General features: G+C 38.6%; 1 protein-coding gene across 2 annotated transcripts in view; it reads right to left on the bottom strand.

Moving 5' to 3' along the window:
• Positions 1–380: 380 nt before the first annotated feature.
• The window catches only part of LOC149565794 (putative pentatricopeptide repeat-containing protein At3g13770, mitochondrial), a 56929-nt gene continuing 44319 nt past the window's right edge, over positions 381–12990 (bottom strand). For both annotated transcript variants that reach the window (XM_089819288.1, XM_089819289.1), the window contains one exon: positions 381–2053. In XM_089819288.1, coding sequence (XP_089675414.1) covers positions 669–2053 — 1385 coding nt within the window. In that variant the 3' untranslated portion in view covers positions 381–668. The remainder of the gene's footprint in view (positions 2054–12990) is intronic.

Here is a 12990-nt window from a genome sequence, read left to right as displayed (position 1 = left end):
TCAAAAAATGAAAGCATTCTTGAGATTCAAGACAGTTGAATTTTTAAATGTGTATACAAAACAGATTCAAATTTCAGTTCAAATACTACATTTTCCAGAATAGGAAGTTTTTATTTTCATTTTGATTAAGCAATTTCCATCTTCGGTTTATTACCCCCTATCTGACAGAGAATCTTCATAAAATGAATGAAGTTTATTAAAATGAATGGAACCAGTTTAAAATGTCTATGCATCTGATAAACATTTATCTGGCATCTATTGGAAGGACGTTTCAGTAGCAACATTAAATACAGATTACATATCGATGAAAAGAACCATCTTGACAAGCTATACCCATCAAATGTAGACCATAAATACCATGAAGCTGAAAGAGGCAATGATGGTCCTTGCAGCACTTGATGTGCATTTCCTTCTAAAACTTATACACAATGCAAATTGAAACAATCAATTGACAGGCAAATAAGTCAATCCATTTCTTGGTCTGTTCCCAATGGTTGGAATTTGCCATAAATAAAGAATAAGATACTGAAACCAAAAACTCAGATTTTACCTGACTTTTGAAAGAATATGTATGTACTAAAAGAATACACGGTTGTCAATATAAATATGATGTACAACCTTGTAATCAATAAGCTTATATGTATGATTTGGTTCATTTTATATCATGGTTACCAATAGTCTCTGCACGAACATTGCCCATCCTTAAAGTGATGGAAACGGTTTAGATCCCTAACAACAATCTCTCGTGCAACAATCTTTGATATGAACTTGATAGCAGAGTGGCAATCACCACAAACGCGAAGGTTCTTGATAATCCGAATAGTTGTCCCAGGAGAGGTATGTATGAGTCCAAATGCAATTGCTAATTTTTCACTATGGTGAGTAAGAGTTTGTTCCTTATATTCCTCCTCTACATCTTTCAACACAAATCTTGTGTTCGGCACATACCCTGCTGCTTTTATCGCTTTAGATAATTCCTCTACCTTAGCATAGATTTCCTCTGTTTGGGGATGTGAGATGTCTCCCACAAGGAAAGCATGAACCTTGTTATTCACCTCAATCCAACTGCACCCAGGCTTCTTTTTGATGTGCCTATCTTTCATTAGTTTACGCACCTTGTCAAGGTCATCCCATCTTCCAGCTGAAGCATATATGTTTGATAATAGAACATAGTGGCCAGTATGTTCAGGATCCAGCTCAAGGAGCTGTTTTGCCACTTGCACTCCTAATTGTATATTGTTGTGGGTTCTACAGCCGGCAAGTAAACACCCCAGCACAGTAGCATTAGGTTTCACTGGAATTGTGTTAATAAAGTCTAGACCCTCATCTAGACGACCAGCCCTGCAAAGAATGTCAACTATACAGCTGTAGTGTTCCATTATAGGGATGATGCAATGATCTTTTCTCATGGACTCAAAGTATTTCATCCCCTCATCCACTAGTCCTGCGTGACAGCAGGCAGATAAAACACGAAGAAAGGTAACATGATCTGGATTTGTGCCCAAGCTTTGCATTTGTTCAAAAAGTTTGAAAGACTCTGAGGCACATCCGTGCATTGCATACCCTCCAATCATTGCATTCCATGAGACTGTATTTCGTTGAGGCATTCTGTCAAATATGCAACGTGCATTCTCTATGCTCCCACATTTTGAGTACATATCCACAAGAGCACTACCCACAAAGACATCAGACAGATACCCAATGTCAATAATTTCTTGATGAATCTCCTTGCCCTTTTCCAAAGCACACAAATTGGAACATGCTGAGAGAACAGTGGAAAATGAACTTGAATTTGGCTGTACTCCTGCCTTCTTCATTTCCTGAAAAAGATTCAAAGCTTCCTTGCTACTTCCATTCTGTGCAAGCCCTGCAATCATCCCAGTCCAGGAGATCACGTTTCGCTCTGGCATTCCCTCAAAGAGCCTCAAAGCTTCTTCCATGCATCCTTTCTGTACATAAGCTACAACCATTGTTGTCCAAGATACCACATTACGTTGTGGCATCTCCTGAAAGAGCTTCAACGCCATATCCATGTCCCCATTCTGTGCATATCCTGTCATCATGCACAAATAAATAGTGCTTACTAGTATTTAAAGTGAAAAAAGTGTCCCTAATGTTTTTAATATACTTGCAAATGTTTAGAATATCTAATAACTGTAAACTCTTGTTTAATACAAAACTGGGGATTTTGAGTTAAAAATAAACATCTATAATAAATAATCATCAAAAAAGTAAACATGTTTTGAAAGGTTCCTTAGACAGATTCTGGCTGACAGATTCTAGCTTAAATGACAGTTACCCCAGATATAAAAAAATGACCAGTGCTTTGTTGAAATATCTGTTGATGCATGATCTAATTTATGAGAACTTTGTGAAAATCAACCAATTGAAGAGTCCCAACTCTATCTTACATCAAGAAATAGCGAAACGGAAGAAAATAGCCTATTATTGTTATCACCTGCTATCACTGAGATCCAATAAAAAAAACTTTCTGCATTGTTGTGTATAATTGAAGATTTTACTTACAGTGAAGTTTACGTAATTATTAAACTCAAGTCTTGCCATGCATTTTTCAAAATTTTATTGAAAAATAACAAATAAATATTCACACCTGATATCATTAAATTAACGAAGAGAAAAAATATTTAGAGAAAACATATATTATAGGCTTATTTTAGTATTTTAACAGTGCACAAGAAACTTGATTTGTGCATTGCTTACAAAATTCAACGGCTAATCTGACTATATTTTTATTGAAGAAAAAATTCAATTGTATAAAAAAAGGTTCATAAACTTCTATATACCTGCACTGACTGCTTTCCTACAAAGTCTGGTATGTCCATATAGAGGCCTGATGTCCAGTTCGAACTGGGTTTGTGTCCAGCCCAAATATGCATGTGGGTCCGGACAGGGTCTGTACCCGCAACATGAGGTTTGACTTCTAGTTGAACCACATTCAAATCTGGGAGGACCACATGGAATTTTGTCGAACCAAGTTCGACTCCGGCCAGACAATGATGGGTAAGGCATTCTTTTTTGCAAATTTTATAAAATCTTGAGATCCATTAACCTAAAAAGGTTTTTCAAACTGACTTACGTTGGTTTTTATGGTCCATTTGGTGTGCAGAGAAATTGTTTTCTCTTGAGGTGGAATGATCAAAAGCTTGGATGAGCAAGAGTCGGTTGGAAGATTGAATTTTGAACCTTCAAGTGTTTGGGTGTAAGATGCAAGAGCATCCTTGGATCGTTGGCAATCTTGCATCACCAAAAATATTTTCTTTATGTTTATTTTTTGATTGATCACTAGGATAATTTCATGTTGTTTTAGCTTGTGATCGATCTAGTTGGCTCATCTTCTTATGTGGTTTGTATGGCGTGATCTAGGCATCATGGACTTCCTATGTCTAGGTTCACAACATGATCCGATGTTTCCAGATGAAGTTATATTACGATTGGTCTGGTCCTATTCTAGTTTCCTATTCTAACGGTCAAGTTGGTGAGATTCGGCTTGCAATGAAGCTGCATGACTTGCGATGCAAATTGGTGCATTGATCTATGTTGTAACATGTTTCATTGACCCACTTGTATGTTTGCATGACACAATGTATTCATACGGATACTATTCTTATGATTTGGATCTTGACCTATTCGTATGCAATACCGTTTCCTTTGTCTTGGAGATTGCCGATCAGATAAGTTGACTTGTGGCTGTCGATCTTGTATATAAGTAGGTTAGGAGTTCTAGATTGGGTAGTGTGAAGTGTTTAGGAAGGATAGCACGAGCTATGTGGCAAAAGTGATAATTGTTGAAGTTAGGCTAAAGCAATTGGAAGGCTAGGTTTTGTAGGTCTCATAATTTGAGGGATGAACAGTTGTGAGCTTTATAGCAGTTGGTATTAACAATGTTGATGTAATGAACTGCATTCGCAGGCCAACTTGATGATAATACAGTAATTCTTGCATATTGTGTTCAAGGTCTTTAAGCTTGTTTGTATATTTCCATTGTGGCTTACTCTCGCTGCAAAGTTAGACGTCTCCCTTGGGGATTCTCTATCCTTGGCTGTGACAAGTGGTATCAGAGCCAGGTTTTGATTGCTGGTTGCAGATTGTGCAAGTACTTGGAATTTTGTGTCCTGACTTGCATGTCTTGTTGTTGTGGAGAGGCAGAAGAGGAGATCTTTATCTGCATCAACCTAAGGCTAGTGCAAGGTAGCAAGGAACAGATTGGACCATTAGAAGATAGAGATCACACTTGTGAACCTGGTTGTTGGGTGGCAGAAGATTAGTTCTAACCTGTAATTGTGGCAGTTGCACAAGAAGGATTGATTGGTTGATGAAGTTGACAAGTTATCTAGCTACTGAACAGACCTAGACGTTGGAGGAAGGTTGTTTGTGTTGGTAGATTGTTGGATTGGATTTGGAACACTTGTAATCAGATCATTGAACCTGTGGAAATTGGAGAGTAGCATTTTGATAACATGTCGCCTAGAAGAATGAATCCTAGAAGACTAGGGAGATGATGGAGGATTTCAAGAATGAGATAACAAATAAGATCTGGAATGCTTTGGTTTGGGCTAAGAGAAATCCTGAGACAAAAGATGAATTTGAGGAAGTTGCAGAAGATCTTGAGACAATAGTAGATGTGGATATCCTGATGAGGAGGAAAGATTGTTGAGGGCTATGACAGAAATGCATAAAAGTTATAAAATTGATGTTGCATGCTTTTTTGTTTCTTTACATTTGGAAGAATTGATAGATTAGACTAATGAACTAGAGGATTACTTTGAGCTTGAAGATGTTAAGGGTCCATATAGAATTAGGTTAGCACAAACGAAGGGTCATGTTGCCTTATGGTTGAAGAAATTGTAGAAAGATAGAGAACATAAGTTGAAAAGAAAACAAGTTATCCTCGAAGTTATGGATAAATCCATGGACAAAGGTAAAGACAAACTGGTAGCTGAGGAAAAACCTAATGCAAAGATTCATGGAAGGGGTAGAGCTAGCAATGGAGATTTCGAAGGCACTTGTCTTTAATGTGGAAATGTTGGTCATAGGGGTTTCTAATGTTTGGTTGATTCTAGCAAAGGAAAATAGAACCTAATGACACATGAGAAACAAGCTGAGAAGGATGAATTGGTTCAAAGAGAAGTTGAAATTGAGATGGGAGAGTCTTTGATGTTCAAAAGGGTTATGATAAGCAGGAAGGAACTGGAGCCTTGGCAGGGAGGCAGTTGTCCCAAACTGTTTGCAAGTCCGGTGGCAACTATTACAAGGTGATAATGGATGGTGGAAGTACAGACAACCTTGTTTTAGAGGAATTGTTACAGAAGTTGGCGCTAAAGAGATTCATGCATCCTTTTCCTTACGGGATCAATTGATTTTAGGATGATCATATGGCTGAGGTGACAATATGTTGGCATAAGTGTCTTGAAGACTGACCGGTAGAGAGGAACGACCGACAAAGCACATTGATGTGTGACTCTAGTTCACAAGGGTGATCATAGAAGAGAAGTGTGTGGGCCCAACAATGGCAACGACAAAGGTGACTTAGATGAATTATGCTAATTGAAGTCCGCGTGAGCAAAAGGATGCCAAGTGGAAGGGAAAACAGATAGATCGGTGAGATGATTTGGCCAAGTCAACAATGTGAGCATGGAGCAAGGTACCTGTGACAACCTAGTCATGTAGAGGGTAGGAGTGCACTCAATGTTGCATTTAATGGTGATGGGGGAATAGATCGAGGAACAGTTGAAAGAATTCAAATTTGAATTCTTTTCAACAAAAGAAAGTCATCAAGGATACATGAAACTTGTGACTCTTGTACGAACACACTACATTTGAGAAGAGCAGTGCATTATTGCAATGGGAAGCCGAGCAAGTAGTAGGTGTGAGAATTCAAATGTTGAATTCATAGATTAGGGTTTCCAAGCAAAGCTGGAAGAAAGTATAAAGACAAAGCTGAAAGAGGAAAGATTAGATTAACGAGTGATTAGCTAAAGAGCTAAGAGGAATCTCAAGGTGTGAAGGAGAGTGACAAGAGAGAAGTCACCTTCAAAGAAGTCATAGTGTTGAGGAGAAGCTAGTGAGCCCGAACAGCACAAGGTTATTGTATGCAAGAACGAGGAGAGCCAAGCACACAAGTGATTGAGGTCTGAAGTTACAGAACCAAGAGAAGGTAGAGCATACGGGTCAAGAGAGCTGAAGAAGGATCTATTTTAAGCCAAGTGTCGTAGCTACTTGTTAGATCATTTCGTATTGTTTACTAATCTTTGCAACAATAAATCCTGTGGAGGGTGGACCCTAATAGATCCTTTGTACAAATCCTCTAACATGGTGACACATTAACTTGTGTTCTAAAGTCCTTTAACCAGGTTGCTCCTAACATGGCAAGACTTTAACAGGTCTTATCAAAATCCCTTAACTAGGTGGCACCTAACAATGTCTTTGTAATCTTCTAACAGGGATAAGCTCTTGACAGGGCACACTTTAGAAGAGTTCAAGCTTTGTCAGGATCGACTCACACAACGTGGTTTTTCCCCTAGCCCACAAGATAAATACTGTGTTATTTGTTGCTATTTTCATGTTCTTTGTTTTTGCTTAATCCTAACCAGTTAAGTTATAGCCAACAAAAAACTGTAGATAAATGTGAAGTATGATTTAGAGTAAAATGTTAAAACTAGTGAGTATATTGATTCAATCCCCCCCCCCTAGTATACTGACCTGTGGTAGGACCAACAATTGGTATCAAAGCCTAGGTCCTCAAGAGACAAGAGTTTACCCCCCCGAGGAAAAGATCACGATGTTTAAAAGAGATGCACTTAAATTTTCTAGAGAAAACTACAACTCGTGGTGTAAAAAGATGTGTCTGCATCTAGAGATTCTTGGAGATGCCTAATGGACCCATATAGAGGTCAATTATGTTGAACCAGCTGGTCAACTCAGCCCAAACCAGTTGAAGGAGAAGGAGATACGCACAGCCACAATGCATGCTCTAGCAAGCACCTTGTCCTACTCTGAGTAAAAAGACGTGGAGGAACTAGAGACAACATACGAGATGTGGGAGGAGTTGAAAGTCATCTATGATGATAACAAGAATGTCATGAAGGCTAAAGTTGAAATCCTGAGAGGAAAGTTTGATGACATGAGGATGCAAGAAGGTGAAGAGATTGAAGCCTATGGAAAGAGGGTGAAGGATCTCATGTTAGCCATCAAAGCGTATAGAGGAGTAATACAAGAAGAAGAGTGCATGAGCAAGGTATTGAGAACCCTGCTACCCAAATATGACATAAGGGTGTCAGCCATTCAAGAGTTGAGAACAATAGACAAAATAGAGGTATCAGTTGACGCCTTATTAGCATGAAGGAACTAAAGCTAAGAACTTGAGTATGATGAAGACTTACACCTTAAGTGATCAGACTATTTTGGATCAGAAGGTGATGGATCTACAACAGGTGGCTGAAAGGATTTCTAAGGTGGCACAATTGTTGAAGGATTTGATGAGAAGACAAGAACAAATTAACTTGAGAACTAGTGATGAACAAACGGTGATGTTTCAGCAAGGTTTCAAAGGTAAATTGGCATCAGATGGGCAGCAGAATCTTGTGGATGAATTACAGGATGTTGAATTGGATGTCAGAGGTGGGAGTCAAGCAGCAAAAGCTTGAGCAGAAGTTGGTTACTAATTGTAGCAGTAAAACTGATAGTGATAATTCGGGCAGAGGTTGTGGAAGCAGTAACAGCAAGTTACCTGATGTTAGTTCTTCTATTGGAGGTTTGTTGGATGTACCACAGTAGAAGTGGTCATGAGCATATCCAGAAGATCATTGTTTGTTCGCATGGAGAAGGCAAGTGGGTGAAGAATGTCCACGGAATTCACATTCTGAATTCTTCTAGATGTTCATAAACTCCTTTAATGGAACATCTATTAGTCACCTACAGTGTCTGATGAAGGAGCATCCTTGGGTCTTTGGCAATCTTGCATCACCCAAAAATATTTCCTTTCCATTTATCTGTTTTACTGTTCACTGAGATAGTTTTTCTGTTGTTTTAGCTTGTGATCAATACAATTGGCCCATTTTCTTATGTGGTTTATATGGCGTGATCTAGGCATCATGGACTTCCTATATGTCTAGGTTCGCAACATATGATCCGAAGTTTACAAATGAATTTATCTTAAAATCGGTCAGTTCCTATTTTGGCTTTCCTTTTGTAATGGTCAAGTTGGCAAGATCCAACTTGCCATGAAGATTCACATCTTGCAATGTGAATTGACGCATTGATCTATGTTGTAACACGTTTCATCATCCCTCTTGTATGTTTGCATGGCACGATATATTCATACGGGTGCTATTCTTATGATTTGGATCCTAACCTAATCATATGTAATGTGTTTCCTTTGTCTTGAAGATTGTTGATCGGATAAGCCAACTTGTGGCCAACAAACTTGTATATAAGTAGGGTAGGAGTTCTAGATTAGGTAGTGTGCAGTGGCTATGAAGGATAATGCGAGTTGTGTGGCAAAAGTGATAAATTGTCCAAAGTTAGGCTGAAGCAATTAGAAGGCTAGGCTTTGTAGGTCCCATAATTTGAGGGATGATTAGTTGCGATCTTCGTGGCAGTTGTTATTGACAATAGTGACATAGTGAACTGCATTTGCAGACCAACTTGATGATAATATGTAGTGATTCTTCGATATAGTGTTCATGATCTCCAAGTCTGTTTGTATATTTACGTTTTTGCTTACTCCTGCTACAAGGTTAGACATCTCCCTTGGGGATTCTCTTATCTGGGTTGTACTAGTATAATGTCCCCTTTTCTGGAGAAAATTTTAGAGTTGAAATATAAGCTTAATTAAATAAATCAATAATTAAATATAATTATAATTATAAAATACATGACTATGATTATAATTGCATCCATTAAATTAAATTGTAAAAATGAGCATGAGTAATTTATTTATATGTGTGTGTATGTGTGTGTGTGTGAAATTTCATAAAAGAGAATTTTCACTGATAATAATAGTAAATTAAATTAAATTATAAAATAACTAATATAAAATTAAAACATCAAATCATGGGGTGGCATTCCCGTGACCCCAACGGCGCCACCAAAACACTGCCGATAGGGGGACGTCCCCACCTCCCAATTGGGGAATTGGGACATGGGGGATAGGGACGCGTCCCTCGACCCAACAAGGGACTGTTGATCGTCCCTCATGAAAAAGTGCAAAAAATTAAAAAAATTAAAAGCTTTTAGTTTATTGTTTTTCTATGTTTGGTAACCCTAGGGTGTGTGGGGCCCATCTAGATGTTGAAATCCCATTAAGTCTCTTTGTTTTCTCATTTCTATTCATTTCATGGTTTTATAGTTTTAGCCACAACCGCAAGAAGAGTGAAGAGCTCATTAAAGGGTAGCCTTAGTCTTAGCCTTAGAATTATAGGGTAGGGTAGGGTAGGGCATGAAGGATTTCGATTATGCTAGAGAGCATGCGATGCAGCATTGATGTTTTAGCCCCCCACCTAAGGCCTATAACCCCTACCCCTACTATTTATAATGGAAGGGCGAGACGAATCTACCTCCCAACTATAGGCACTCATCGGGCTTATTTGAGTGAAGAGAGTATGTGGAAGGCAAAAAGGAGCGAGAAGGAGCAAGAAGAGGAGAAGCAAGATTTTTCAGCTTGTTCAAGAGATTTGTGAAGCAAAAGGTAGGGTTTTTCATGGTTTTTTTATTTTATTTTCTGATTTTTCAAGTCAAGATCATTGATTTTTGTTTCTAGTTTGTAGCTTTTAGTTCTTTGTTGAATTTCATTTCTATATTTTAGTAGGTGTTTCTTGTTTCATTTCCGAATTTTTGCTGCTTGAATTTTACTTTAGAAATTTGTGATTTTGAAGAAGGGCATAGGCTGAAAGCATCTATTTATTTTATATTTTATTCATTTTGTGAAATGCAGTGTGAAAATGAGCTCACAAGGTCATGACTCAAGTGGGTCAAATCACAGTGATGATGAGATGGATTTAGAGGCCCATTCACATAGTGATAGTAACCAAGAAGATTATAACCCTGAGGCTGAACATGATGAAGAGAATGAAAAAACAGATTCAAAATCAACAAATAATTAGGCACCCGGTCCACCAGCTACAAATTGCCCCTCCACTCTTTTGACAAAGTGGACTAGGGGTAGTTATGACTCTAAATCTCCTCTCAAACAGTTTGCAACAAGGATAACTGCATAGACAACTACAGGTGGTGGTAAAAGGAAGTGGAAATGTAACATTTGTAAGACAAAATGGTTTGGGAGCATCACTAGAGTGAATGCACATTTCCTCTTTTGGACATGAAAAGGTGTGGGTGCATGCAAGTTTTTGACGAAATCAAAAGCATTACAGGATTGAGTTCACAAATCTTTAGGGTGTTCTAGATGACCTGGGTGTTGAGGTACCTACCACTTTGAATGGTAGGCAACAGGTCCAAAGTCTTCAGCAGGCTTATGAGCAGGGGCAGCCATGTTATTCTACTCCTAGTCAATAGACCACAGCAGAGACCTACAGCTACATCATTTGCAAGGGCAGCCTTGGGTCCTTCTACATCTAGTGCTATGCCTGAAGCACAATCCAACAAGAGAAAAAGAAAGGTGTCATCTAAAAGTAACCCCATTGCTGATTTATTTAATGCCCGCTTGATAGATGAGATAGAGGAGGGCATTGGTAGATTTCTTTTTTCCAATGGCATACATCTTCATGTGACACGGTCTCCTTATTATAAGGAGATGATACAACTGGTGGTAAGGGGAGGAGGACTACCATTTGTGCCACTAGATGAGCACAAATTGTGGACTACAATCTTGGATAAAGAGTATGCCAAGATTGTTTTAGAGAAAGAGAACTTGAGCCCTGTCTGGGAGGAGTATGGTTGCAGCATCATCATGGATGGGTGGACGACATTAGGAATCGTCCACTCATCAATATCATCATTGCATACACAGAGGGGCCACTTTTTCTCAAGGCTATTGATTGTTTAGGGCATCGAAAGGATGCTGATTTTCAGTTTCATATACTTCAAGATGCTATTGAGGAGGCTGGGTAACAAAATGTGGTCCAAGTAGTGACAGATGCGGCACCTATGTGTAGAGCTACAGGGAGACTTGTTGAGATAGCTTACAAACATATTTGGTGGACTCCATGTCGTGTGCATGCCATGAACAATGCACTAAAGGACATGGGGAAGATTCCTTGGATTAAGGGAGTAGTGAGCGATGCTAGAGATGTGCAAATGTTTATCTACAATCACCACACATCACATGCCCTTTTTAGGAGCTTCGCAAGGAAGGAGTTCTTGAAACCAATTGAGACCCAATATGCATCCTACTTCATTCTTTTGAAGAGAATGATTGAGTTTCAGGAGCCATTGCAACTCATGGTTATGACAAATGAGTGGAATAGGTGGGATGGATCCAAGACAGAACAAGGGTTGAGGGTGAAGGAGATAGTGAAGAGTGGTGTATTTTGGAGTGATGCAAAATACATTGTCTCTTCCATCACTCCAGTTTTCTAGGTCATCAAATATGGAGATGCGGATGCAGCTACTCTTGGAGAGGTGTAAGAGTGCATTGATGCTATGCTTGGCCAGATGAGGGAAGTTGTGCGAGAGAGGGACCCAATTTTAGCATTTTACGCTAAGTACATGCAGCCTATTATTCAGCATAGATGGGACAGCCTCAACACTCCCTTACATATGGCTGCTTATGCATTCAATCCAAAGTGGTACATGCCTAGGCCTAGGAGAGTTACACCACTAAACGATGATGAGGTAATCTATTATCAATTTCGAATTTAGTACACTTGCACTTGAAAGTTAGAAGTTAGTACACTTGGAATTACGAATATTTAATTTGTTAATTTACTGATTTTAAAATTTGAATTTCAAGTGAAGGAAGGATTCCTCAAGTGTGTTGATAGGATGTACGGCATTGAGACAGCAGTAAGGTTCGCATTGAGTGGGCCAAATTTGCTACTCTTAGGGGCTATCCAGCTAGAGCGAAGGCCGACATAAAAACAATGGCACAAGAGGATCCTATTTTGTGGTGCAATTGTCATGGACCCAAATCAACAACTACCACACTAACCATCTATCTCCTATCTCAAGTTTCATGTTCTCCAACTTTAGAACCTTTACTTTTCACTCTCAATTTTCAATTTCACTTTTACTTTATTCGTTTAGTCATGAATTTCAATTTCAATTTTTTGATTCTCATACTAATCATTTGATTGTTATGATGTTATCTTAGGTATCTAGTTCTTCAGTTTCTGAGAGGAATTGGTCTACCTATAGCTTCATCCACTCTCTTAAGAGGAACAGACTTACTTCTGAGAAAGCAAAGAAGCTAGTAGTTGTACATTGTGCCTTGTGTATCAAAGATCACAAGACACGTGTGTACAAGGAGAGCTTTGCAACCCGATGGGATGTAGAGCCAAGAGGAGCCCTCACAGGTTGATAAGGATGCAGATACTTCTGATTCGAGGTTGGTTGGTATTCTTCTTGCAACTCTTAGCTTGAAGAGGCTAAGAGTTCAGAGAATGAATTTGTTGAGCTTGAGCCTCAAGTTGACGTGGATGATTAGATGCCCCTAGTTAGCCTCTACTGCATTTTGGCGACCCTTGGGCCTTTAGTACTTGACATTTTGTCTTTTGATTTTGTAGTTTGTACTTAAGACTTGGATATTATCATATTTGTCATTTGAAGTTTGAAACATTGAACATTGAACATTGTGATCATATCATGGTTGTTACTATTTGATGTAATTAAGTTTATGATGCCACTGAATGATTGATGAGATAATGATACCCATACTTTGATGCCATTTGAATCTTCAATCTTTGATTATTTTAATTTAAGTTATTTGATAGAAGTTAGAACTTAGAACTTAGATCTCTTTCATTGTTCATTGTTCATTGTTCAATGTTCAATATGTAAAACTAAACTAGCAATAGC

Source organism: Cupressus sempervirens, chromosome 3 (assembly GCF_028749045.1).
Source record: "Cupressus sempervirens isolate cs-2001-9-10 chromosome 3, ASM2874904v1, whole genome shotgun sequence".
Taxonomy (NCBI): Eukaryota; Viridiplantae; Streptophyta; class Pinopsida; order Cupressales; family Cupressaceae; genus Cupressus; species Cupressus sempervirens.
Note: the sequence above shows the minus strand (reverse complement) of the source record. Positions and strands in the feature narration are given on the sequence as shown.